Raw genomic sequence first — 24,326 nt, 5'->3', positions numbered from 1 at the left:
GATCACAATAGATTACGCGATAAAATTGAAGTGCGCAGTATTCTATAAATACAACGCAAGTGAACAGTATTCTATAAATGCAACAGTAAAATCTCGATTGTCAACACTAACTAGTAAAAATTATTTCGACATGTAGAAACAGTTGAAATCGAATAAATAATAAAAGTTTTATCTAATTTCACCCAAATCAACCCATATTTTGAATATGTATTTAAACAAGAAAATATAAAATAAAAAAAAATTACATATCACCGGTCGAAGAAAAGCCGCTGAAGACCAACCACTCTCTTCGGGCCGACCAAAAAAACCTTTCTCGTTTTCTCATATTTTTATGTCAAAAAATATATAATCACATAAATTTTAATATTTTTTAGGGAAAATTACTTCTTAGTCCCTCAGGTTTAACGTAATTAACATTTCTGTCCCTCTATTTTGGCGACCCAACACTTAAGTCCCTCACTTTCTCTTCCGTCCAATTTCGCAGTCCTTCCGTTCATTTAAACCGTTTGGTCAAAGAGTCAAAAGTGAGAGGTGATAATTTTTTCCAGAAATACCCTTCTCTTAATGTGAAATTCCTTTTTTTTTTTTCTCTTTCATGCTTTCTCCCGTTGAAGAAGAAGAAGAAGAAGAAGAAGAAGAAGAAGAAGAAGAAGAAGAAGAAGAAGTTGCTGGGTAGGAAGAAGAAGAAAAAGTTGCTGGGTAGGAAGAAGAAGAAGAAGAAGAAGAAGAAGAAGAAGAAGAAAGATTTGCTGGGTAGGAAGAAAAGAAGAAGAAGAAAAAGTTGCTGGGTAGGAGGAAGAAGAAGAAGAAAGAAGAAGAAGAAGAAGAAGAAAGAAGAAGAAGAAGAAGAAGAAAAAGAAGAAGAAGAAGAAGTTGCTGGGTAGGAAGAAGAAGAAGAAGAAGAAGAAGAAGAAGAAGAAGAAGAAGAAGAAGAAGAAGAAGAAGAAGAAGAAGAAGAAGAGGGTTAATTTTGTCAATTCACGTGTTCCAAACGGCTATTTTGAACGGAAGGACTGCGAAATTGGACGGAAGAGAAAGTGAGGGACTTAAGTGTTGGGTCGCCAAAATAGAGGGACAGAAGTGTTAATTACGTTAAACCTGAGGGACTACAAAGTAATTTTCCCTATTTTTTATATAAAAAACTAATATTATGAAATATAAAAAAATTAAATAAAATACATAAAAATAATAAATAATTTTAAAATTACAAAATAAAATTTTATTATAAAATATTTTATTTTTAAAATATATATTTTATTATTAAAAAATAATATTATATTATATCACAACTTATTTGATATTTAAGTGAAAATATAAAAATTTAATTGATAAAAAATAAATTAAAATTATTTAATTTTTAAGTAAAAGTGGATGAATTTAATTAAATTTATTTTTAAAATATAATTATTATTTTTAAAATGGTATTATTTTAAAAATCCGGTGATAATTAAGAAGAGTTTGGTAATTAAAAACATTGATCATTTGATCTGAATATTTTAAATTGGAGTATCTTCTTAATATAACTATAATTAGTATTATCCAACTTGCCTTGTACATTTTTAAATTTGTTATAATATTTATAAATTTTATTTATTTATATATATATTATAAATTTAAATTATATAAAAAAATTAATTATAATAATTTTCAAAAAAAATTATCCAACTTGCCTTGTATATGCTTTCAAAAAAATAATTTAAGTATAAATAATAATAAAAATTTAAATTTTAAATTTATTATGTAATATTTTAATATTATCCAAATAATTTAATATTTAATATATTTGTATAAATTAAATAATAAACAAATTATTTAGTATTTTTTTATTATTTTTTAATAAATCAAATAATAATGTTAATTATCTTAATAAATATTACATTACCTTATTTTATTTTTTAATATTATAAAATTAAAATTAAAAATTAATATAATGAAGCTTTATAATTTTCCATAAAAATAGAACATGCTTTTTATTGCATTTAAATTACACTTGTATTAGTTCTCAGTTTAAATTATTAACATTAATTTTTGATATCATGATTTATCACATTAATAATTTATACTTTTTTATTTTAAAATTAAATATATTATTAATCATTTTTAATTTAATAAATTTATTTTTAAAATATATAATCTACTCAAAAATATATTTAAAAATCTAATTAACCTTTTATTAAAAAAATAAAATTTGTTATTATCATAATTTATAATTTTATAAACAAATAAAAATACCGATTTTTTAAACGAATAAAAATACCTTTTTAAATTTGATACAATTAGGGGTGACCGGTATTTGATTTAAACCGAAAAAACCGATCGAATTGAATCGATTTAAAAATTTAGTTCGGTTTTTTATACATTTCGGTTCGGTTCGATTTTTAATTTCAGAAATTTCGGTTATTTCGGTTCAGTTCAGTTTTGATCAGAAAAAAACCGAAAAAATCGAACCGAACCGATTAGTGATAATAATATATATTTTTAATAATTTAGAGAAATTAAATCATATTAACATTAAAATATTTTAATTAAATTTTAAAATATTAAAAATAAAGTGTAAAAAATAAAAAATTATTAAAAATTGAAACCGATCAAACAGAACTGAATCGAACCGAATCAGACCGATTCGGTTCGATTCGGTTTTTGACCAAAATCGGTTCGGTTTTATCTAATCATAGTGGCTTTTTTAGTTTAAAAAAAAATCAATTCATGCTCATCATTAATTTAAAATTATTTTTATATTTTTATATATAATTTATTTTTAATTTATTATTTAAAAAAATTAATTTACGATAAAATTTCAATAAATAGAATTTAAATGTAAAAAAAATTTCTATAATAAATTTAACGGATAATATTTTCAATAATTTAAATTTAAATAGACTAATAATATAATTAAATAATTAAATTAAATTTTTTAAATGATAACAGACATTTTTTTTAAATTATAATTTAATTTAAGATAAAATTTGAATATAAGTAATTTAAATATTAAAAGAATTCGTCAATCAATTTAAATTTAAATAAAATACTAATATTATAATAATAATAATAATAATAATAATAATAATAATAATAATAATAATAATAATAATAATAATAATAATAATAATAATAAACCAGTGCCCTACGCCACGCATGCTTCTGTATCAACTTATCAAAACTTGAATTTTCTTTTGCTAATTTTTTAGCTTAAAATTTTTGCTTTATATAATTAAAGATAAGCAGTGCACCGTCAGCACAAGTAAATACTAATATATAATTAACAATGAGCGATGTGACATTTATCAAAAGTTTAGCAATAACCCACATCAATTACAGTGCAATTACAGTGAGCGATGGCCGGTTGACTCTCTTTGGAATTGCCGCCGTCCGAGTTATAGATTTCTGAGACCGAAAGAGCCACCCAAATGATCACCGGCGTAACAAGCAGAATAAGACCAAAAGGCACCATCCATAGCTGAGTATTTGTATGGTGATACTCATGCTTCCAGTAACCAAGAACTAGTCCTCCTGATAAGCTCACCAAAAATGACCACAAACAAGTTATGCACGCCTGCGCAGTTCTCTTGGGTTCTTGATGGTGATCACTGATCTCATCCTCTGCATTTTTCTTGCATAGTCCCATCACTTACAGCCAATTCTTGGAGCTTCCCCTGAAATTTTCAAGAATATGTTGCAGAAATCAAGAAAAATGAACTGCTAGCTTTAGCCGAACTATGTTTAAAGAGGACGATAGAATAGAATACACACCTTAGTCAGTTTGAGGATTAAAATGATCATGAGAGAGAGAGACTAATATATTGACCTAGCAAAGACAGAAAAAAATAAATAAATAAAAAATTTTGAGATCTAAAATTAAAATTAAAATTTAAAACTATGGAATTGAGTAACGGATATCGAAATATGATTATAGAAAACATTACTTTAAATAATTTTATTTTTAGAATCCTACATGTATAAAATGAAAACAAAATTATCTATTGTTTGAAATTAAAAAATATATATATAATTAGTTAATTAAATTATTTGATTTTTTATTAATTCTCAATTCTAGAATAAAAACCTTAAAATTTTAATTTAAAAAATTGTCAATTCAAAGGAAATAAAAATTATATATAATTATTTAGTAATTCATTTAATTCGTTTTTTTTTTTGAATGAGTTATTTACCTAAATAATTCTTTCTAATAGACTTCACTTCTTTTTTATGCGTTGTGTTTTTTTTTTTCTTGGATTAAATTTTTAGACATAGTTTGAGAAGAGGCAAATTAGGGGAGCCTGGCCTGTTCATTATGTTATACGGATGGATCTGGTGCCTTATGATTGCATTTCTAAATTTTTTTTGTTCCCCAAACATATAATAGCTCCATTGAAAAAGGCTTTAAAGCCATTGCAACAGGTCCAAAGATAAGGAAATACAATAAATAAGGTAGAGATCCAAAAACATAAACTCCCAACAAGACCTAACTTAGTCCAACAAGAAGATTCAAAGCCCTAATAGAACACCAAACTGAAAAAATCTTTAGAAACCAGATAGCCTGATTCGGATGAGTGATCCGAAAAGCTAGCAACAACGTTGCCACTTGAGCATATCCCTCCGGAGAGTTAAACCGCCACAAAAGTTTGGAAAACCATGAATGATGATTAGAAATTAATTCCACACAAATACAGAGGGGTATTTGAAGAACTGAGAAAGAACCGACTTCTTCCATAACTGCGGTGTAAAATATGCAGAACGTCAGGGCAAAGCTTTTCGGCGACACGTCAGGTAGTGACAGAGGTTTTTAACTACTAAACAGTGAAAGGAAGGTCGGAGACAAGTCAACCAATTTTTATAAATTCTCATGTTTTTTGTTTGGATGTTCTCAATTGATTGAAATGAATATCCACTGCCAACATCTTTTATTCATTCTTATCCCCTCTCAATATGTTCAATTACCAAACTGTACATCGCCTCTAACTATTTTTCCTTTAATCACCTCTTTCAACTTAAATGTTTTTCTACATGATTTTAATTTTCAATTTACTTTACCTCTGAAGGGTGAAAACAAAAGATTGCCCCGACTTTACCTTTTTACCCTTAAAATATAAAATTTAAAATGCGTAGCTTGATATTATTTCTTTTCCTATAATATCCATTTGTTAGTATATTCATATTTAATTAAAATTTAACTAAAAATAAAAATACTGGATGTAATAGATAAACTACATAATAAAAGTAATAGTGAATATTATCCAATAATCAAATAATAAAATTTAAATTTGAAATCTCATGATAAAAAAAAAGAGATAATCTTGAATCTCGTCAACTACTTAAAAAGATATATGAACTTTAAATGCATACAATAACACAATCTCTAACATTTCAACTGAATATTCAAATCAAATATATTAAGATGATGTATGAATTTTGTTGGAGAATAGATATGAAGGCTAATTATGTAAATTCTGGCCAAGTACGGATTATTTCGATATTTTTAGAAACAATAATTGCCAAAAAGAAAAAAAAAAAAAGGCAAACACGGAAACACGGGTTTATCGAATGTGTGGATGATCAGATACGTAGATGGGACCCACTTCATCCTGTGGACTCCACCACACTTCTCCTTTCCATGTTCTCCATGCTCCTCCTCTCAATTCCTCTTCCCCTTCTCTTACTCTCTCTCTCTCTCTCTCTCATCCCCAGCACAAAACCGGAGCTTCATCGTAGCCTGTACACATCCAAATTCATACAGTGCCGATAGCAGCATCGGTGTCGCTGGGAGGAGACGTAGAGGAAAAAATTTGGAACCATACTCATCACCCTATTCCATTGATCGGACTGCAAACCAGGTACAAAATGAGCGTGAAGGCACCTTCAACGAGGACGCGGGTAGGGAAGTACGAACTAGGAAGGACCTTAGGTGAGGGCACTTTCGCTAAGGTCAAGTTCGCAAAGAATGTCGAAACTGGAGAAAATGTCGCAATTAAAATCATTGATCGTGACCAAATCCTTCGTCTCAAGATGGTCGAACAGGTTCACCTGGATATACTTGCAGTATCTGTAGCTGAAAATTTATCATATTTTGTTTGGAAATGAGATATTGATATTTATTATTATTGTTAGTGGTTTTTATATTAGTGGTGATTTGTTATTTAATTTGAATCTATTTTTTTATAATAAAAAATTTGACTTGAATGATTTTTTTTTTAAATCCGTCAGTTAAAAAGAGAAATATCAACGATGAAGCTCATCAAACATCCGAACGTCATCCAAATCTATGAGGTGCAAATTGAATACGAGATGTGATATTCCTGCAGTTCCTATTCTGTTTTATTTTCAGGATTTTACAGCTATTTCTTGATGGATGTTGTGCGTCTTGATTGATAAAATTGATACCTTTATTAATTCAATTTCATATATATGACTCTGCTTGCCTTTTAGGTTATGGCCAGCAAAAGAAAGATTTACATTGTTCTTGAGTTTGTTGATGGAGGCGAGCTCTTTGACAAAATTGTAAGGAAATAAATCGTTTGTCCATTTTTTAGGAGATCAAGATTCTTTTGTTGCTGTACAAGGAAATTTTATTGTGTGTTCATAGGTAATTAGTAGGCTTTCCCCTCATGACTTATTTGGCTTTTTCATCACAGGCAAGGAACGGTAGACTTAAAGAGGATGAGGCAAGGAGATATTTCCACCAGCTTATCGATGCTGTAGATTACTGTCATAGTAGAGGAGTGTCCCATAGAGATTTGAAGGTTTATTAAACTTCTTTGTATACCTTGATTCACATTGTTGGTGATAGTGTATTGAACTAGAGATACTTTTCTTCGACTTGTGCCTCTTTCATGACTATGGGTATGAGTTATCATTAATGGCTATTCTGTATTTTTCTTGGCAGCCTGAGAACCTACTTCTTGATTCATACGGCACACTTAAAGTTTCTGATTTTGGATTAAGTGCAGTATTGTCTAAACAAGTACAGGTAACCATTATTTGATAATCCCATGGTGGTGGTGGTTAATGCAATGAAAGAGTAGCATTGATCTGATGAGTAGTTCAGCTTAATAAATGAGTGATTTGATTGATCACTTTTGTCATCAAGGTCTATATAAACAAAATTAGGTTTGCATTTTGTTGACTTAAAAATATGCACCATATGTGCGCTTACCTCTTTCTTGGGGCAATGAAAGCTGACCTACTAACATTCTTCCAATTTTAGGGGGATGGGCTGCTTCACACTGCCTGCGGAACCCCAAATTATGTTGCTCCTGAGGTATGTACCTATGACCTGATAGAAATAATATTCTACAATGCTGCAAATTACATATCATTGTGAGTTGTAAGTCGTAACACGTGAAATTTTCCTTTTCAGGTTCTCAAAGACAAAGGTTATGATGGTACAGGCTCTGATATCTGGTCTTGTGGGGTCATTTTGTATGTTCTTATGGCAGGATACTTGCCCTTTGATGAGCCAAGCCTTATGGGTTTGTATAAAAAGGTAAATAACACTGGGACTTTTGTTCAGCTTTTTCTATTTTTTGTCAGACAAATTAACACTACTCAATAAATAATTTCAGATATGCAGTGCTGATTTCACATTTCCATCATGTTTCTCTTCTGGTTCAAGGAAACTGATAAAGCGCATTCTTGATCCAAACCCTGTTACAGTGAGTTCCATAACCATCCCTGTTACGGCTTTTAATTTCTGCAACTTATTATCAGGAGTGCATTTGGAACACACAATATGATCCATATTCCATTCTAGTCTTAATGCATGTGTAATTTGTTACAATGATGTTGCCTTTTCTGCAGCGGATAACCATACCTCAGATATTAGAAGATGAATGGTTTAAGAAAGGATACAAGCCTCCGCAGTTTGAGCAGGGAGATGATGTAAATCTTGATGATGTTGATGCTGCTTTTAATGACTCAAAAGTAAGAAGTATAATCACAACTAGTTTTTCTATTACCTGAGATGATTATGTAATATATGATGTTTCCAGCTCTTTTATGCAAATTCTTTCACATTTAATATTCTGTAGTGGACCACATAACATGCTGACTCTTTTTTTTCTTAAAAAAAATGTTGCAGGAGCATCTAGTAACAGAAAGGAAAGAGAAGCCTGTGTCAATGAATGCGTTTGAGCTTATTTCTAAAACCCAGGGATTTAGCCTTGATAATTTGTTTGAGAAGCAGGCGGTATGTAACTATGTACAACTATAATTTTGTTTTTCCATTGTCATTGTCGGTTTAGTTGTTCTTGAGGATGTGGTGGTGTCTAGGGATTTGATAGTTCATTTTTGTCACTTGCACATTGGCTATTAATTTTAATTGTTTATCGCTTGAAACTTACTAATCGTTGCATACAAAACTATCTGTCAACCATTCAACCTTACTTTGTCAGCCTGGATAGAGTCTTTCTTTTTTAACTTATCTAGTTATGTGCTTGATATCTAATGTTCCTCTTTATCCCTCTATCTGCCTCTTTCTCTCTCTCTTTTTTTTTTTTTTCCTTTTTCTTTTTTCTTTGGTGGTACCGGATCTCTTCACTTTAGGGTCTTGTGAAGCGAGAAACCCGTTTTGCATCTCGTACCCCTGCAAATGAAATTATGTCTAAAATTGAGGATGCTGCAAAGCCTTTGGGCTTTAATGTTGACAAGCGAAACTACAAGGTAATAATTTCAGTTTCCAGCCAGCACCTTTTACAATTAAATATTAATTTTATTTTGTTTGTCTTGATTTTTCAAATTATGCAGATGAAGTTGAAAGGTGACAAAAATGGGAGGAAGGGTCAGCTTTCAGTTGCCACTGAGGTAATGATTATTGATCCATGGTGGATGCTAGATCCTTCTGACTTGCAAATGAAGTGCAAATTAGATTTTAAGAAATGAAGAATAGTTTTTCCTTATTTGATGATTTTCATTCGTAGAAAAATAAAGGCTCAAATAATCAATGTTTGATGTTTGTATGGTAACATATGTACCCATCATGCTATAATGCTTTGGTTGCAATTTGAAATTTGGACAACTTCAAGGCTTATATATTTATGCTGATACCCTCTTATTTGCATTGTCATTTTAACATGATTTGAAAAGAGCTCCTTTTTTTTTTTGGTAATTTGCTGCCTTATCCTTTTCTACCTTACAGTTTAGATTCAGTGGGCCTGGTTAAAGACTTGAATCCTGACTAGCTGATAAAATCTTTTTTCCTTTTTTGGGGTGGAATACTCACAAACCTGACAAATCTTTTATTTGCACGATATGTTATTTATAGTTCTATATGGTAGGCAATCAGAGCAACATAGGTTGTTGCCAGGCATTTCAGGTTGTTGATATTATAGTATGATATTTAATAATTGAATACTCTTGGACTTCAGGTGTTCGAGGTGGCACCATCATTGCACATTGTGGAGCTGCGGAAAATTGGTGGTGATACATTGGAGTTTCACAAGGCATGTCAATATTCTCATTTAGGATTCGTCAGTTCTTAATTACTTGGGATGCTGTGAATGAAAGAAGGAATATTCGTATTGAATAATTATCAACACTATTTGCTTTTCACTGTTCCATACTGCAGGCATTACCTCAGCATAAACTCAAGACTGAGTGATTTGATTTTTTGAATTCACGGTTGACTAATTTTGAATCCCTTTCTGTGATCACATTGCAGTTCTATAAAACTTTCTCGACAGGGTTAAAAGATGTAGTCTGGAAATCTGACGGAACGTAGAAGGATTAAAGTAATGTCTCTTTCACTCTCTTCACTATGCATTGGTGGGCATCACATTTGATTGTGTCGTAATTTTCTTGTGCAGGTTGTAACAGGAACTGCCAGATTGGTGTCCTTGTCCATTGCTGAAGTGATTCTTAGTCATTTTAGATGCATCCAATTGCATCTATGAATCTGCAAGTTGGGTGCCATGCATTAAATGCTTCATTTTTTCAACTAGTCTAATTAATGGCGGGATGAACAGCTCAGAGTTGACTAAGCAAATAGGGAAGTGTTTAGTCAATTAATTTGCTATGTTAGGTAGAAAGTATAAACCAGAACATTATAATTAGGATGTTCTATGATTTTAGATTAAATAACATTTCTAGATTGGCCGATTGTATAGATCTGGATGCAGGGGAAACTTTCCCCGTTAGGCAGAAGTCTAGTAAATGGTTATAATCCCTCCATTATGATTCTATGAGGTTGATTTGTAGCTAGTTGGTGTTGGTTAACCTGATTTATATCGGAGCCACCGCCAAGTGGGCTCCCCTCCCTCTCCAATCGACCTGTTAATGTGTCCGTATCCACGTTATTTCATCAATCTTATGAATAATTCTTGAATAAATATAAATTTTATTATTTTAATTTTAATTGTATTTTTAAATTCGTAATATTTTTTTAGCAAATAAAAAAATTGCATTTCAAGATTGTAAGAGGCAGCAAAAGTTACAATAAAAATTAATAAAAAAATAAATTACAAGATAATTAATTTGATGGTAATATTTTTAAGACGGTAAAAAATAAATTTTTAATTTTTTTAATCAATAAAAAACTTCATTTCAAGACTTTAAAATACAATAAAATTTACAATAAAAACTGACAAAAAAAAATTAAATTACAAGACAACAATCTGCACAAATAAAATTTAATCACAGTATCTAAAATAATTAATTGACTAAACAAGTCCTGAGGATTATAGCAATGACTGCTCGGGAGTTGCGTTTAAATGCTAAATACCTTTATGCTATTAGGGATCCTAAGAATTTCGAGTATAATATGCGGATCCCACTAAGAAAACAAGAAATTCAACATTAATTTTTTTTAAATACTAAATTAAATATTATTATTCTCTAAAAAATAAGTTTATTTTGTTATTTTTCTCATATTATATTTTTTTATTAACGGAATATATATAATATGAATTCTACATTTAGATGTAAATAAAATTTTAGCAACTACCCGGTTTGGACTCGTCCGTGTCGTAAACATCATGATGAATTTGCCAAAACGCCTGCACGGCAACTGACACGGCTATTGATGATTAGCCGCCAACTTCTCCCACGTATGAGCATCCTTTCCCTCGTACAGATTTATTTATCATTTGGCCTCTCATGCGTAATGAAACTCATTAATTAATTAATTAATTTTTAAAAATATATTAAAATATTTTTAATGTTTAAAAAAATTATTAATTAATTATTTAAAAAAATTAATTCATTCATTTATAATAAAGTTTTATATATTAATTAATAAATTTTTTAAAATTTTAAAAATATTTTTAATTTATCTTTTAAAATACATCAATCAATAAATTTTTTCAAAGTATAGAACTAAATAATAACCATAAGCGAGTAAACGAATACATCCAAATGTGGTGAATAATTTAGCGCAAACTTTTATTTGTTAGAAATAATTACGAAATTCTTTTAATAGATGGTTTCCCAGTTCATTTAACTAAAATGAAAGGATTTTCCTTAGAATTTTCTTTTTTCCCTTTATGGATTGGTTACGTATCATTAATTCCCTTATAAGTTATCAAATTTGAACTAAATGTCTCAATAGTCTTTAATTTTGACCTAAAATTAAGGCCTTAAAATTCTTGAGGTCTTGCATTACACATTTTGAGGGGTGAGCATTTGGTCGATTCGATTTAAAATCGAATCAAACTGAATAAATCAAAAATCGAAATTTTAGTGTTTATAAAAATCGAACCGAATCGATTTTAGTCAAAAACTGAATCGAACTGAACCGATCTGATTCAATTCGGTTCGATTTGATCGATTTCAATTTTTAATAATTTTTTTATTTTTTACACTTTATTTTTAGTATTTTAAAATTTAATTAAAATATTTTAATCTTAATATAATTTAATTTCTCTATAATATTGAAAAAATATATTATTATCACTAATCGATTCGGTTTGATTTTTTTAATTTTTTTCTGAATAAAATCAAACTGAACCAAAATAACCGAAATTTCTGAAATTAAAAACTGAATCGAACTGAAATATATAAAAAAACAAACCAAATTTTTAATTCAATCGATTTTTTTAATTTGAATCGAATACTGCTTACCCTTAACATTTTCTATTAGAAATCGCAATTTGTAAGATATACTTGAAAATCATTTTTACTTGAATTCGTTTACATTTTTAACACTCAAACTCTGACTTCGATAAAATTCCAAACATGCTTAATTTTATAAAATATAAAATGATAAATGTTATTATAAAATATATATTTTATATTTAATTAATTATTTATATAAATAAATATTGACAAAAATAAAATAAAATAAAAAAGTAAAAAATGTAATAAAATTGATTTATTTGACACGACATATAAACATTATCTTAAAGCTCGTGTGCATTTATGAAAACTTGAGTTGGTTTCTTTGACTGGACACACGGCTTCAATTTTGAATGACAACAAAATTTTCCTTCGCAAGTAAATTTATAATCCTCATCCAAACTTCTTCCAAGGCTATTAAACTGTATAATATTTTTTTTATTATAATAAAATGACAATATCTCTTAAGTAACTTTTCATATTTAATTAAAATTATTTATTATTTATTATAATAAGCCACTTTTTTCTCTGTTTTTTGAAAGAAAATCTATAAATATTTTTTTTTTACTATTATAAAGGAATGTTCGAGAATAAAACTTAATATTTGATTGATGAGAAAGTAAAAGGAATATATGAATGGTGTTTTGTTGAAGTCAAGGAATTTTAAGAAATATTTTAAAGATAAAAAATAAATAAAATTATAATAATCCATTGAAATATTATTATAATTTAAAAAAATAATAATTTTAGAATTTTTAAACTTTAAAATGTAATGATTTAAGTAGTTCACAAATTAATTACAAGAGTTTAAAATATTTTTTCGATGAAAAAGCTTACATAAATCCAATGCATAATCAATTTAAAATATAAAAAATTAAATTTCATTTTATTTTATTTTATGTGTTTTTTTACACCACAAATTAATTGTATTTCTCGATCTGAGCACATGCCAAGATGAACATATGAATTTATGGAAGGGGATTGTTGAAACTTGAAAGCAACCTCGCTTTCTCACATGGCCTAAACAAGTCAACTTCCTCGTATCCATCGATCACAGCATCAAAACAATTTTTTTAATAAAATTTTATATTTTTGTAAAATTAATTAATTCATCTTTATTTTATAAAATTTTTTTAATTAAAATATTAATATTAAAAAAATAAAAAATTTGACGTCATTAACTATATGAATATTTTAATCTGAGTGATTTTAAAATAAGAATATAAATATTTTTCTTCATTACGGAGACCAGACATGTTAGTTGGCTTTTTGTTTGACCCAAATGGAGTGTGGCCTTTAACTTTTATTTTTATTAAGGATGCTAATGTCCAAGCCATTGTATTCCCATGGTGGTTGAGCTATCCACACCTTTCCTCGTAACCACTCACAATAAATTCAAGGCTATTATTCCAGCTTTCTTGCAGTTCATAAACATTACAATATCTACAGCTTCCCCATCCTTGAGGCTTAAATCCATCTCTCTCTCGCCGTGTCTATCTTACCAACCAGCGGTGAACTGTTTTTAGGCGTGTTGAGCTTTGCTTTCAATTTAATTAGGCGTGTTGGAAGGTGATGTAGTTCAGCCTCTTGTGTATAAATTAACAATACCCTTCTTATTTTTTCTCTCAAACAATACAATACTCAGAGAGCTTCTCCACACCAATTAATGGATAGTATAGAGATGGATAGTGAACGATTGACGGCCGAGATGGCTTTTAAAGATTCATCCTCTGCTGTCATTAAAATCCGTCAGCGTTTGCCTGATTTCTTACAGTCCGTCAGGCTCAAGTACGTAAAGTTAGGTTATGGCTACTCATGCAACCCTGCCAGTGTACTCGTGTTTCTCATAATTTTCCCTTTGTCCATCGCCACCCTTGTTCAAATCACTGGACTTCAACTAGACCTGGTTTACGAGTCATGGATGACTCGCTCCCTTCAACTCCATGAAATGGACCCCGCCACCAGACTTGCCGGTTTTTCTCTATTACTCGCCCTTCTTGCAGTCTACTGGGCTAAGCGGTCGAGACCCGTCTATCTGGTGGATTTTGCATGTTACAAGCCGGAAGATGAACGGAAGATGTCGGTGGAATCATTCATGAAAATGACTGAAGATAGCGGCTTGTTTGACGATGGAACTGTTCAATTCCAGAGGCGGATATCGATGCGGTCGGGTCTAGGTGACGAAACTTATCTATCGAGGGGAATAACTTCTAGACCACCTAGTTTGTGCATGGAAGAAGCCCGGAAGGAAGCGGAGTCGGTCATATTCGGAGCACTGGACTCGCTTTTCAGTAAAACTGGAGTTAAAGCGGAAGAAATTGACATCCTCATTGTGAATTGCAGCTTGTTTAACCCAACTCCATCTCTTTCCTCCATGATAGTTAATCACTACAAGCTTAGAACAGACATCAAGAGTTATAATTTTAGTGGAATGGGTTGCAGTGCAGGGCTTATCTCTATAGACCTTGCTAAAGATCTCCTGAAAGCAAATCCCAACACTTACGCAGTTGTGGTGAGTACAGAAAACATAACTCTGAATTGGTATTTTGGAAAGGACAGGTCCATGCTACTTCCCAACTGCATATTTCGCATGGGCGGAGCTGCTGTTCTTCTCTCGAACAAGGGCCGAGACAGGGGCCGGTCTAAGTACCAACTGGTCCACACAGTTCGAACCCACAAAGGCGCTGACGACAAAAACTACCGATGCGTTTACCAGAGAGAAGATGATGAAGGAAATATCGGGGTCTCATTAGCCCGGGAACTAATGGCGGTAGCTGGAGATGCATTGAAAACAAACATCACTACACTGGGTCCTCTGGTATTGCCTTTGAGCGAACAGCTGATGTTTTTCGTAACCCTTGTAAGAAGAAAGCTCTTGAAGGCGAAAGTGAAGCCTTATATACCAGACTTCAAGCTTGCTTTCGAACACTTCTGTATACACGCTGGTGGGAGGGCAGTTCTGGACGAATTGCAGAAGAATTTGCAGCTGAGTGATTGGCACATGGAGCCATCAAGAATGACTCTGCATAGATTTGGTAACACTTCCAGTAGCTCACTGTGGTATGAACTGGCATACGCAGAAGCCAAGGGTCGGGTCTCGGGTGGGGACAGGGTGTGGCAGATTGCATTCGGGTCAGGTTTCAAGTGCAACAGTGCGGTGTGGAAAGCGCTCCGGGCCATTCCTCAAGGAGAATCAAGGGGAAACCACCCATGGGCTGACTCCATCAACAGGTATCCGGTTAAGGTTCCCGTGGCTTAGCTTTCTTCAGTTCAATCAGGTGGCGATAGTATCACGGGACTTGAATGGTAATGTGGATATTTGTGGGCCTTGATTTGTATTAGTGCCCGCTCCATGCAAGTTGTTAGTTATTCACGTGACAAAAATATATATATCAATATGATTATAGCCAATACTCGAGAATAAGGACACACTGACCAATTTTTATATCATATTTAATTTATCTAATAATTATATTTTTTTTCATTTCATTATTTTTTTCATACATTAAAAAATATTTTTTTATTAATTTTTTAATTATACTTATTAAATATTAAAAAATTAATAAAAAAATTTTAAAATAAAATTAAATAGAATTATAATAATTAATTTATATGTTATTATAATGTAAAAAAATAAAAAATAATTTTAAAACAACCGAAAAAAAAGATACAGATAGAGCACTTTTTATATAAAAAATGAATTTTTTTAATTATATAAATGCTAATTTTTGAAACTCGTATAGAAGAATAGGCAGATTTAAAAAATATATATATATATTAGTTTTGGGTTCATTGATTTTTATTTTGAAATGGTTAGCTTGACAGTGACAAAATCTAGAACAAATTGACAAGAAGGAAGCCCATGTGAGGTGTGTCCCCAATTCCCACCTACGCCATCCTTTCATCCCCAGACCCACCAATTCGCCTTGCTCGATACCGCTCTTCCCTCGTCCAATACTGAAGCACCAACCTCAAAACGATAACCAAAGCGGAACCGCAACCAACCAGCTAGTGGTTTAGATGTGCTTTGCGCTATTGCAGAGACCGGCTGCTGCTGCTGCTACTGATAAAAAAGAACAGAGAGAAAGCGATTGCTTGCGGACGGCAGGGGGAGGAGCACTCTGTCTTTGTTCATAACTATATTTGGGAGACCCACTACAATAATGGCTATTATAAAATCGTTTTACATATTACAATGCAATTGCTTTTTTTTTTCTTTTCCAAATATTACAATGCAATTGTATTATAAAATTTCGATGGGATTCTCAGCAGAAAAAGGAAAACTTGCCATGTTTCCTAACTCCTACGCCTGTCTCTCACTTCCGAAACAAAATTACGACCTTAACTAACAGTTTATGCCCAACTCATCGAATTGGATCCTTAAACAATCAAAGCACAACCTTTTTTTCCAGCTTCGCATATTGCTATTACAAAGTCATCAGTCGTATCAAAAAGCAACATGGTTGCTTGCTCGGAGTGAGATGTGGATTAGGGACAGCAAAGCAAGTAGAGTAATTACGAACATTATAATACTTAATTTAAATATATTTCAAATTCAATTAAAATTTATTTTAAAACTCATCACAAATCTAATTACAATTATCTAAAAAGTATTTGAATCTATTTAATTTTATAAGTTTTAATTTAATAATTTATATAAAATATAATTCAGAATGATAGTTTATTAAATTAAAATGGAACATGTCTATCTAAGTGCAACCATGACTTGGTACAATTATAAAATGATTCCTGCTAAGTGCAACAAGAAATGCCATAAAATAAAACCCATTAATATGAGATAACTACTAATTGTCAATATCCTACCACATCCAAGTCGCAAATTACTTCATTTCCCTAATCCTAACAACCTCTTTTCTTCCTTTTCTCGTTCTTTTCCCTTTCTAAAGTTTGACAGTTATGGGGTGGTAGAGAAGAAAGGGAGCGAGGACCCCGTTATTTTGTTCATGGCAACAAGTCCTCCAGCTACAATTTCTTGATTCCCTGACAAAAATACCCAACTCTAACACTAATAGGGACGATACCTTCTGCTACGATGGCCATCATCCCCGCTGCTTCCAGTTCGCCCAGGCCCACTTGGACCATTGCTCCGATCAACTCTCCTAGGCCGAGGTTGTGACATCTGTGCTCCAGGCTGCTGACTGCACAATCCCAAAACACCAAAGCAGTTACTTAAAATCTGTCCCATTTAGAAGGTAAAAACATGAGGTCGATATAGAAACTTACAGAACATAGCCAATTCGACCATCTGGTAGAACCATTGGCACCATATGCATTCCCGCTGGCATTGGACCCCTTCCATATATAACTGGCTGTTCATGCATGAAAGTTTACAATATGAAGTTTGACTTTAATAGAACTGTGTAAAAAGGTCAAAAACTAATTTATGTAAAACACCTGCTGAAAACTGGCAGTGACACCAAATCCAGAACCAGCACTTGCACTTAACGAGCCATATGGACTTCCAGCAAACCCACCATAAGAAGAATGTGTCACCTGGTTCGGATGGATCCCAGCCGTGTAAGGATAAAGCCCATCAGGTTTTTTATCAGCCTGAGGCTTGGCAAGGACAACTTCCAACACTTGGCCTGTCATTGAAATTCATAGTATTAAAAAATTATGACACCAGAGAACAATGATATAACGAAGCATAAGCTGCATTATCTCCAGCATCAAGGCTTGAATAACCAATGCAACCCACAGAATGCCATCAATAATTTTATGTTGTCATGCCTATTAACTTCATAAAAAATTATTTTTCTGGCCTTATGGCATATGACATCCACATAATTTAGTCAATAATTTTTTGTTGTCTTTGGATTCATGGATTTGGATCAAATACATTTTTTTGTGAAGTATATGAATTTGGCTTTCAATTAAATCCAAGAAAAATTTAAACACTTAAAAAAGTAAGGAGTTAACAAGAGAAAGACAAATATGTTATTTGAAATTCATATATCAAAATATTCTTTCATTAAACACTAACAACTATTTCAATAAAATTTTATATTTTTTTTATCAGCCAAACAAGATATTTTGATTTCAAATTCTAAATTTTAAATTCAATGTTTGAAATCTAAATTTCAATTCGAAACACAAACTTAAATTCTATAAAGGCATTTTTTACATCTGAAAACAGGCATCAAACTCAATTCAAACCAAAAAAAAAAAAGAGACACTTGATCCACATGTTCACATAGATAGTTCTGAAAATTACCATCAATTTCATATTTCTCACTGTCTTTGACAGCCTTCAATGCACTCGACCTTTCAGCATAATGAATGAACCCAAAATCTCGTTTTCCCGCTTTGCCAGGTGGCGTAACAACTCTCGTCACTTCCCCATGGCGCTGGAACAATTCCTTCAGTTTCTCAGTACTAGTGTTCTCAGGTATGTTCTTCACATACAAAGCCTTAACCTGACATCCAAAACAGATATGGGGTCATTTCAGTAAAGTATGATGGGAAGCCAAAGAAAGAATTTGCCCAACATCTTCTCCACAAATGATGAATAGATAATACCAACTTTAAATATCTCCTTCAACATTGTATGAATATAAGCAGTTTAGAGCATGTCTGACAAGGTCTAATATATTGAAGGCTTTTTGCAATAAATTGGATATCGAGACTCCTGCCAAATTAACAACACAAGGAATATAACCCAAACACAATTTCCTAACATGTATTCAAATATTCAAAAGGAGCAATAACCAGGCACCAGAGGAAACCTGATAAGTAAAAGTGGCCAAATGAAAGCAAACTTATGGTGCAAGAACTTTTACAAGTGATTTCATCATTTGTACTGAAAATCGTCCGTCTCTCCCTCTTATACTCTAATAATTATAGGCACAAAGCCATTTCAAAGAAACCAAAGAAGAGGAGCTCAGGCAATATAAACAGCAACTGAATTGCCATGTACACTTCACGCAATGCAGATAGCTCTACTAGTTACTGAAGGTAGATCTCTAGAAGAACTTTTACAAGTTAATCCATCGTTTGCATTGAAAAATCATCTCTCATACCCCGACCGTTGTAGGCATAAAGACAGTTGAAAGCAACCAAATAAGAGGAATTTAGGCAAATGAACAGCAAGTGAATTGCTATATACTCTTCGTGCATTGAAGGTAACTCCATTAGTTACTAAAGGTACAACTATAGAAGAGCAGTTTATAGTTTACTAAATGATATAAGGAATCTCAAAGTACTTAGCCATAGTTTACTAGACACAGGATCCTTGCATAAAGAATTTGACAATGTCAATCATGAAGAATCAGCTTGTTCAACTTTCTTTAATAATTAACCTGGGCAGCAGCAGCAGAATGATCAGGTGTGCCCTTTGGATCAGCCCAGCTGACAGTTGGGGTATTTCCATCCAGCTTAAAACTCGCATTCGACATTTTCTGCCTTGAATAATCAGCACATGCATTATTGTAATACAATATAAAAGCAAAACCACGATTACGGGCTGGATTTTGAGGATCCTGCAATTAACAGAATACAATAGCATTACAAGGTAAAATCTTTCTACAGTTCACCATTAATGCACAGTAAAATCATATCTCAATATAAAATTTTACCTTTATTAGCTCAATGACTTCCACCCCAGGACCAACATCCTCAATGACTTTTCTAAACTCATCCTCTGTCAAGCTCTTTGGAATATTACCAATAAACAGTCTGTTCTTGGTTTCAGAAAGCGAACATCTTAAGGTTTTCCCCTGCAGCAGTGATGCAATTTTTTTTCAAAAAAATAATAATAATATATATGTTATTCAAGTGATGGAATTGTTGCATCAAGTCATGATTACCTTGAACTCCTTACTATGAAGCTCTTCAATGGCCTTTTGAGCAACCTCCTTTGATTTGAAAGCAACAAAAGCAAAGCCCTTGCTTTCACCAGAGTCCTTGTCTTTCATTAACCTTATCTGAAAAAAATAAATAAATAAAAAATACACATTAACAACGACAAGAAGAAATATCCTATATATCATGAGTACATATCTAAACAGTTATGACCTCAAAAATTTCGCCTATTGGTTCACAGAGATCCCTCAAATCATCTTCTAATGCATCCTTTGGAAGCCCACCAATGAAAACTTCTGAACCATGGGGCGGAAGAGCAAGAAGTTGAGCATGCTTCTCTTTTTCCTCTTCATTGACAGAAGCAGCAGGCTTTTCTTCATCTTCCAGAGGCTCTCTATTGACAAGGCTTCTATCCACTTCTGGTGACTGATCTTTTTGATTAGCCCCATTTTTTGAGTCTTCATAGTCCTCTTCAGCATTTTCTTCAATATTTACATCTTCATTATCCTCATCATCTCCACCATCATCCTCATCATCTAGTTGATCTTCAACATCGTCATCCATTTCTTCCATGTAGTTGTCCTCATCGAGATCCACCCGTTCTTCAACTTCTGTTCGATCTCCCATGACTGTGGGGTCTGCTTCACGCCCCAAGTCTTATCATCCAAAATAACTGCAGTTACATTGGGCCAAATTAACTGCAAGCTTGATTAACCATTATGGAAAATGCATTGAACCTGCGATGCGCTTAAGGCAGGAGAATATAAGGATGCGTGTCATAGCAAATAGGAACACTGGACAAGGTGGACGACAAGAATTTAAAAAACTACCCATGTGTCAGAAGGAAACTGGGAAGCTACGAAACTTATCTGCTAACAGGAGAAGCAGTTAACTTGACATGTTACTTCTACATCAAATTTGACACCCATCTCGTGGAAAGACGACTATTTCTTGTGTTGCTCGAATTGATGAATGAGGAATCAAAGAAGGTAGAAGGAAAAAAACGAAACAAGAAAAACCTAATCGTCCAAAGCATTTAATCCTGGAAAGAAAGAAAGAAAAAGGAAATGGAAAATTAAAAAAATTCACTGAGATTGAGTTGGTATTAGAGCTTTAATTGATTGAATTTAGATGAATTTTGCAAATTCTCTTCCTCATTTCCCCCTTTCTATTAGATCTAGGAAAAGGGAAAGAAAGCTAGATAAGAGAAAATAGGCAGAGAAGAGCCAATAACAAAAATGCTGAATACCAAAAATATATATATGACTTTTAATACTGAATTGGAGAGGGGAAAAAAATAAACAGCAAGTATTCCGTCTCAAATTGGTAAAAGAAATGATAATTCATGACCTTTCAAATAAAACCCCACAATAGATCCATTAACACAGACCCATCTGAACCCGATTAATGCTAAACGAAACAACAGCTGGAGTGAGGATGGACATGAATCGGCACTAAACCCTACGAAGTAGAGATTGATAACCATCTACAAATGAAAGGATCCTAGAAATATATAGAACCCAAAACCCTAAAACAATAAAATTAAAATTGAGCAGATTCATTGAGATGCAATGAGCTGATGCAATGGTCAAAGAACAAAAACGCATCTAATAGGGCAAAGTGTAAAGATACAAACTTTTGGGAGCAAAAGGCACAAATTATAAAGGAACCATATGTGAGACTCCGCGTACCAGTAAGTGTTTGTATTAATGGACTGAGATTTGCTTTTGTTTTCTTGGTTTCTGTTTTTTCCTCTCTTATGCGATACTGTGCCTGCGGCTTTTCTAGTCCGACGCCGAACCCACAGATGGTGTTTTTTTACGGAATACCCCAATTCGGAAAAGTCTGCAATCCCACACATAACATATTATTTTTTATCTAAATTTTGACGAATCAGAGAATGCCTCATAGGCAACATCAGTGCCACGTTACTTAATTATAACTTAAAATGTCTTCGATACCCTTAGATCCTGTGTGCCTCAGTGGGTTCGATAACCTTAGATGAATTTTGAGATGTTTATATAGATTTATAATTTAAATATATAAAATTTTATGTAGATATTTAAAAAATAATTTTTATTTAAATTGAATTTATATGAATTTATAGTATTTTGATTATTAGGAGAGAAATGGTCAGTTGGGTAACATTTTAAAATTAGAGTTTATTATTTAATTTTATATTAAAATAATATTTTAAATATGATTTTCATATTAATTTTTTGATCGTATATAAAAATAGTTGTTATTTATTATCATAAAATATTATTTTAATATAAATTAAATTATATATCTTAACATTAAAATCAATTATTAAGTTTTTATTATTTTATATTTTTATGAATCTACGGGGGATGGATTTAGGAATGCCAATGGATATTTTTTATATTTAATTTATTTTAATAAGATGGTTGAAAATTGAAAAATAATATTCTTAACGGTTGATCGGATTGAAATTTTATTTATTGGTCGATACTCGAATTAGTTTATATAAATAATTAATTTAATATAAAATTATATATTTTATAATAATATTTATAAAATTTTTATAAGTTTTTATTTAAAAATTTAAATTTAAATATTTTCTTCAAATATTAATTTTTGAAAATAAAAATTATTAATAAAAAATATTTTTTATATAAAATATTAATTAAAATATATGAAACTACTCAAATGCAAATTTTATTCCAATAATACTAATTGAATTTAGAATAAATTTAAATAATTTATATTAATTTTTAAATAATTTAAAAATTAATTTTTAAATATCTTATCTATTTAGATTTTCATGTGAACCGGTTTATGGACTGGATTATCATGTATTATGGTTGGTGGCTATGGCTGAATCGATAGACTGTATGCTTCAAAATTATAGTTTTATATTATGTTTAGAATTATTTACTATTTAAATATATTATTTTATCAATTTTATCTCAATATTTCATATTTATCTTAAAATTCAAAATTTTTAAAACAATATTATTAAAACAATTGAGCACTTTTATTGTTAATAAAAACAGTAAAAGTTTCATTTTGCCTTTTTAATTTCTCTATTACATTCTAATAAAATGAATTCTGATTTTTAATTTTATTATAAAAATGATGTCCCCACTTCTATTGGTTTTAGTTTTTTCATTTATGTTTCATCATGGAAATTAGTTTTTCTCAAGTATTTTCCAAATTAGCTTATTGTATAAATATACTTGAAACATCCCGAAATAATAATAATAACAATAATAAAAATAAATAAATAAAAATAAATAAATTTAAAAAAATAAAAAAAAAAGAAAGAAAAATAAATTAAATAAATTAAATTTTAATTTAAACACAAATAGCTTAATTTTAACCGTTTAAATAAATAAATTTTGTAAATAAATAAAAAAAATTAAAAAAAAAATAGATTAGAAGTGAAAACTACATTTCTCGTGCAGTGAACCTAAGAGAAAAACCTATTTTTTTTATTTTTTTTCTACACTAAATATCTTTAAATTTTCACCAATAATCAATTATTTATTATCTCCCAACACCTTTCCAACGTATAATTTAAAGAAAGTAAGAAAAATCAAAGAGAAAATATGCTTTTAGAGCTACTCGATTAGCTATGGCACCGGGGTGAAAAGCCGACATCGAGATGTTAAACCTTCTCGTTGATTCAAGGTTGAGAGAGAGAATAGTAATCAAGTATTGAAAAATTTAAAGATATGTTAGGAATTGTGATATATGAATATTTTTTATCACTTTTATGTAAATATTTATGAAAAATATTGTATTAATATGATTTATTTGTTTATTTTTCATGAATATAAATTGAAAGGAAAGAGTGGAAACTTTAAAGGGAAATGAAATGAAAATTAGAAAATTTTAAATTTATGAAATATTTTGAAAGGTTTAAGGTTTGTGCTAAACCTTAATTGAATAAATTCAAAATTTTGTTAATTATACTTTATTTGAAAATTTTACTATTTTAGTGGAACTAGATAAGTGAATAATATTTTAGTTATATGATAAATCTGATAGATAAAAATTTTTTAAATTAATATATAATTTGATCAAAATTCAAAGTGTAATGTCTTTATTTTCTTTGATAGAGATATAATTTGGCTAATATATAATAACAACAAAAATTATTAGTTTAAATAAAAAATACTACTTTTTATATGTTAAACGTTGTAAGTTAGTTAAATTAGAGTTGAAAGAAAATTGTTGAATAAAAATAAAAATTAAAAAAAAAAGAGAAATGAAATATGGTGTATAATGATAAATAGAAAAATATATTAGATTAATAATAATAAAAATAATAATAGTTAATTGATTAAGGATTAAATTATGAATTTGTAATTTATATAGTTGAATTAAATTAATAGATTATATGATATAACAATGTTTAAAAACATAATTATAATATGATAAAATATTATGATTTGAATAATTGAAAGTTATAATATACTTAAATTTTTATCTTAATA

General features: G+C 30.6%; 3 protein-coding genes across 3 annotated transcripts; 2 read left to right on the top strand and 1 right to left on the bottom strand.

Moving 5' to 3' along the window:
* Positions 1–5,619: 5,619 nt before the first annotated feature.
* LOC110614127 (CBL-interacting serine/threonine-protein kinase 9) lies at positions 5,620–10,170 on the top strand. The gene is made up of 15 exons (XM_021755616.2): positions 5,620–6,015; positions 6,202–6,264; positions 6,424–6,495; positions 6,630–6,737; positions 6,881–6,964; positions 7,202–7,255; positions 7,355–7,480; positions 7,560–7,649; positions 7,795–7,917; positions 8,075–8,182; positions 8,539–8,655; positions 8,740–8,796; positions 9,360–9,434; positions 9,653–9,722; positions 9,798–10,170. The coding sequence occupies exons 1-14, from the start codon at positions 5,839–5,841 to the stop codon at positions 9,710–9,712; spliced, it is 1,314 nt and encodes a 437-aa protein (XP_021611308.1). The 5' UTR covers positions 5,620–5,838; the 3' UTR covers positions 9,713–9,722; positions 9,798–10,170.
* Positions 10,171–13,415: 3,245 nt separating this feature from the next.
* LOC110614118 (3-ketoacyl-CoA synthase 1) lies at positions 13,416–15,531 on the top strand. Its single transcript, XM_021755604.2, has one exon. The coding sequence runs from the start codon at positions 13,709–13,711 to the stop codon at positions 15,299–15,301; it is 1,593 nt and encodes a 530-aa protein (XP_021611296.1). The 5' UTR covers positions 13,416–13,708; the 3' UTR covers positions 15,302–15,531.
* Positions 15,532–16,811: 1,280 nt separating this feature from the next.
* On the bottom strand, positions 16,812–21,487 carry LOC110614096 (heterogeneous nuclear ribonucleoprotein Q). The gene is made up of 8 exons (XM_021755574.2): positions 20,077–21,487; positions 19,869–19,985; positions 19,638–19,778; positions 19,362–19,541; positions 18,278–18,479; positions 17,458–17,648; positions 17,287–17,372; positions 16,812–17,201 (listed from the first exon to the last, which is right to left on the bottom strand). The coding sequence occupies exons 1-8, from the start codon at positions 20,488–20,490 to the stop codon at positions 17,069–17,071; spliced, it is 1,464 nt and encodes a 487-aa protein (XP_021611266.1). The 5' UTR covers positions 20,491–21,487; the 3' UTR covers positions 16,812–17,068.
* Between the last annotated feature and the right edge of the window lie 2,839 nt (positions 21,488–24,326).

The sequence above is a fragment of the Manihot esculenta genome, chromosome 1 (genome assembly GCF_001659605.2).
Source record: "Manihot esculenta cultivar AM560-2 chromosome 1, M.esculenta_v8, whole genome shotgun sequence".
NCBI classification, from domain to species: domain Eukaryota; kingdom Viridiplantae; phylum Streptophyta; class Magnoliopsida; order Malpighiales; family Euphorbiaceae; genus Manihot; species Manihot esculenta.
The sequence above is the reverse complement of the archived record's forward strand: the minus strand, read 5'-3'. Positions and strand labels throughout refer to the sequence as shown.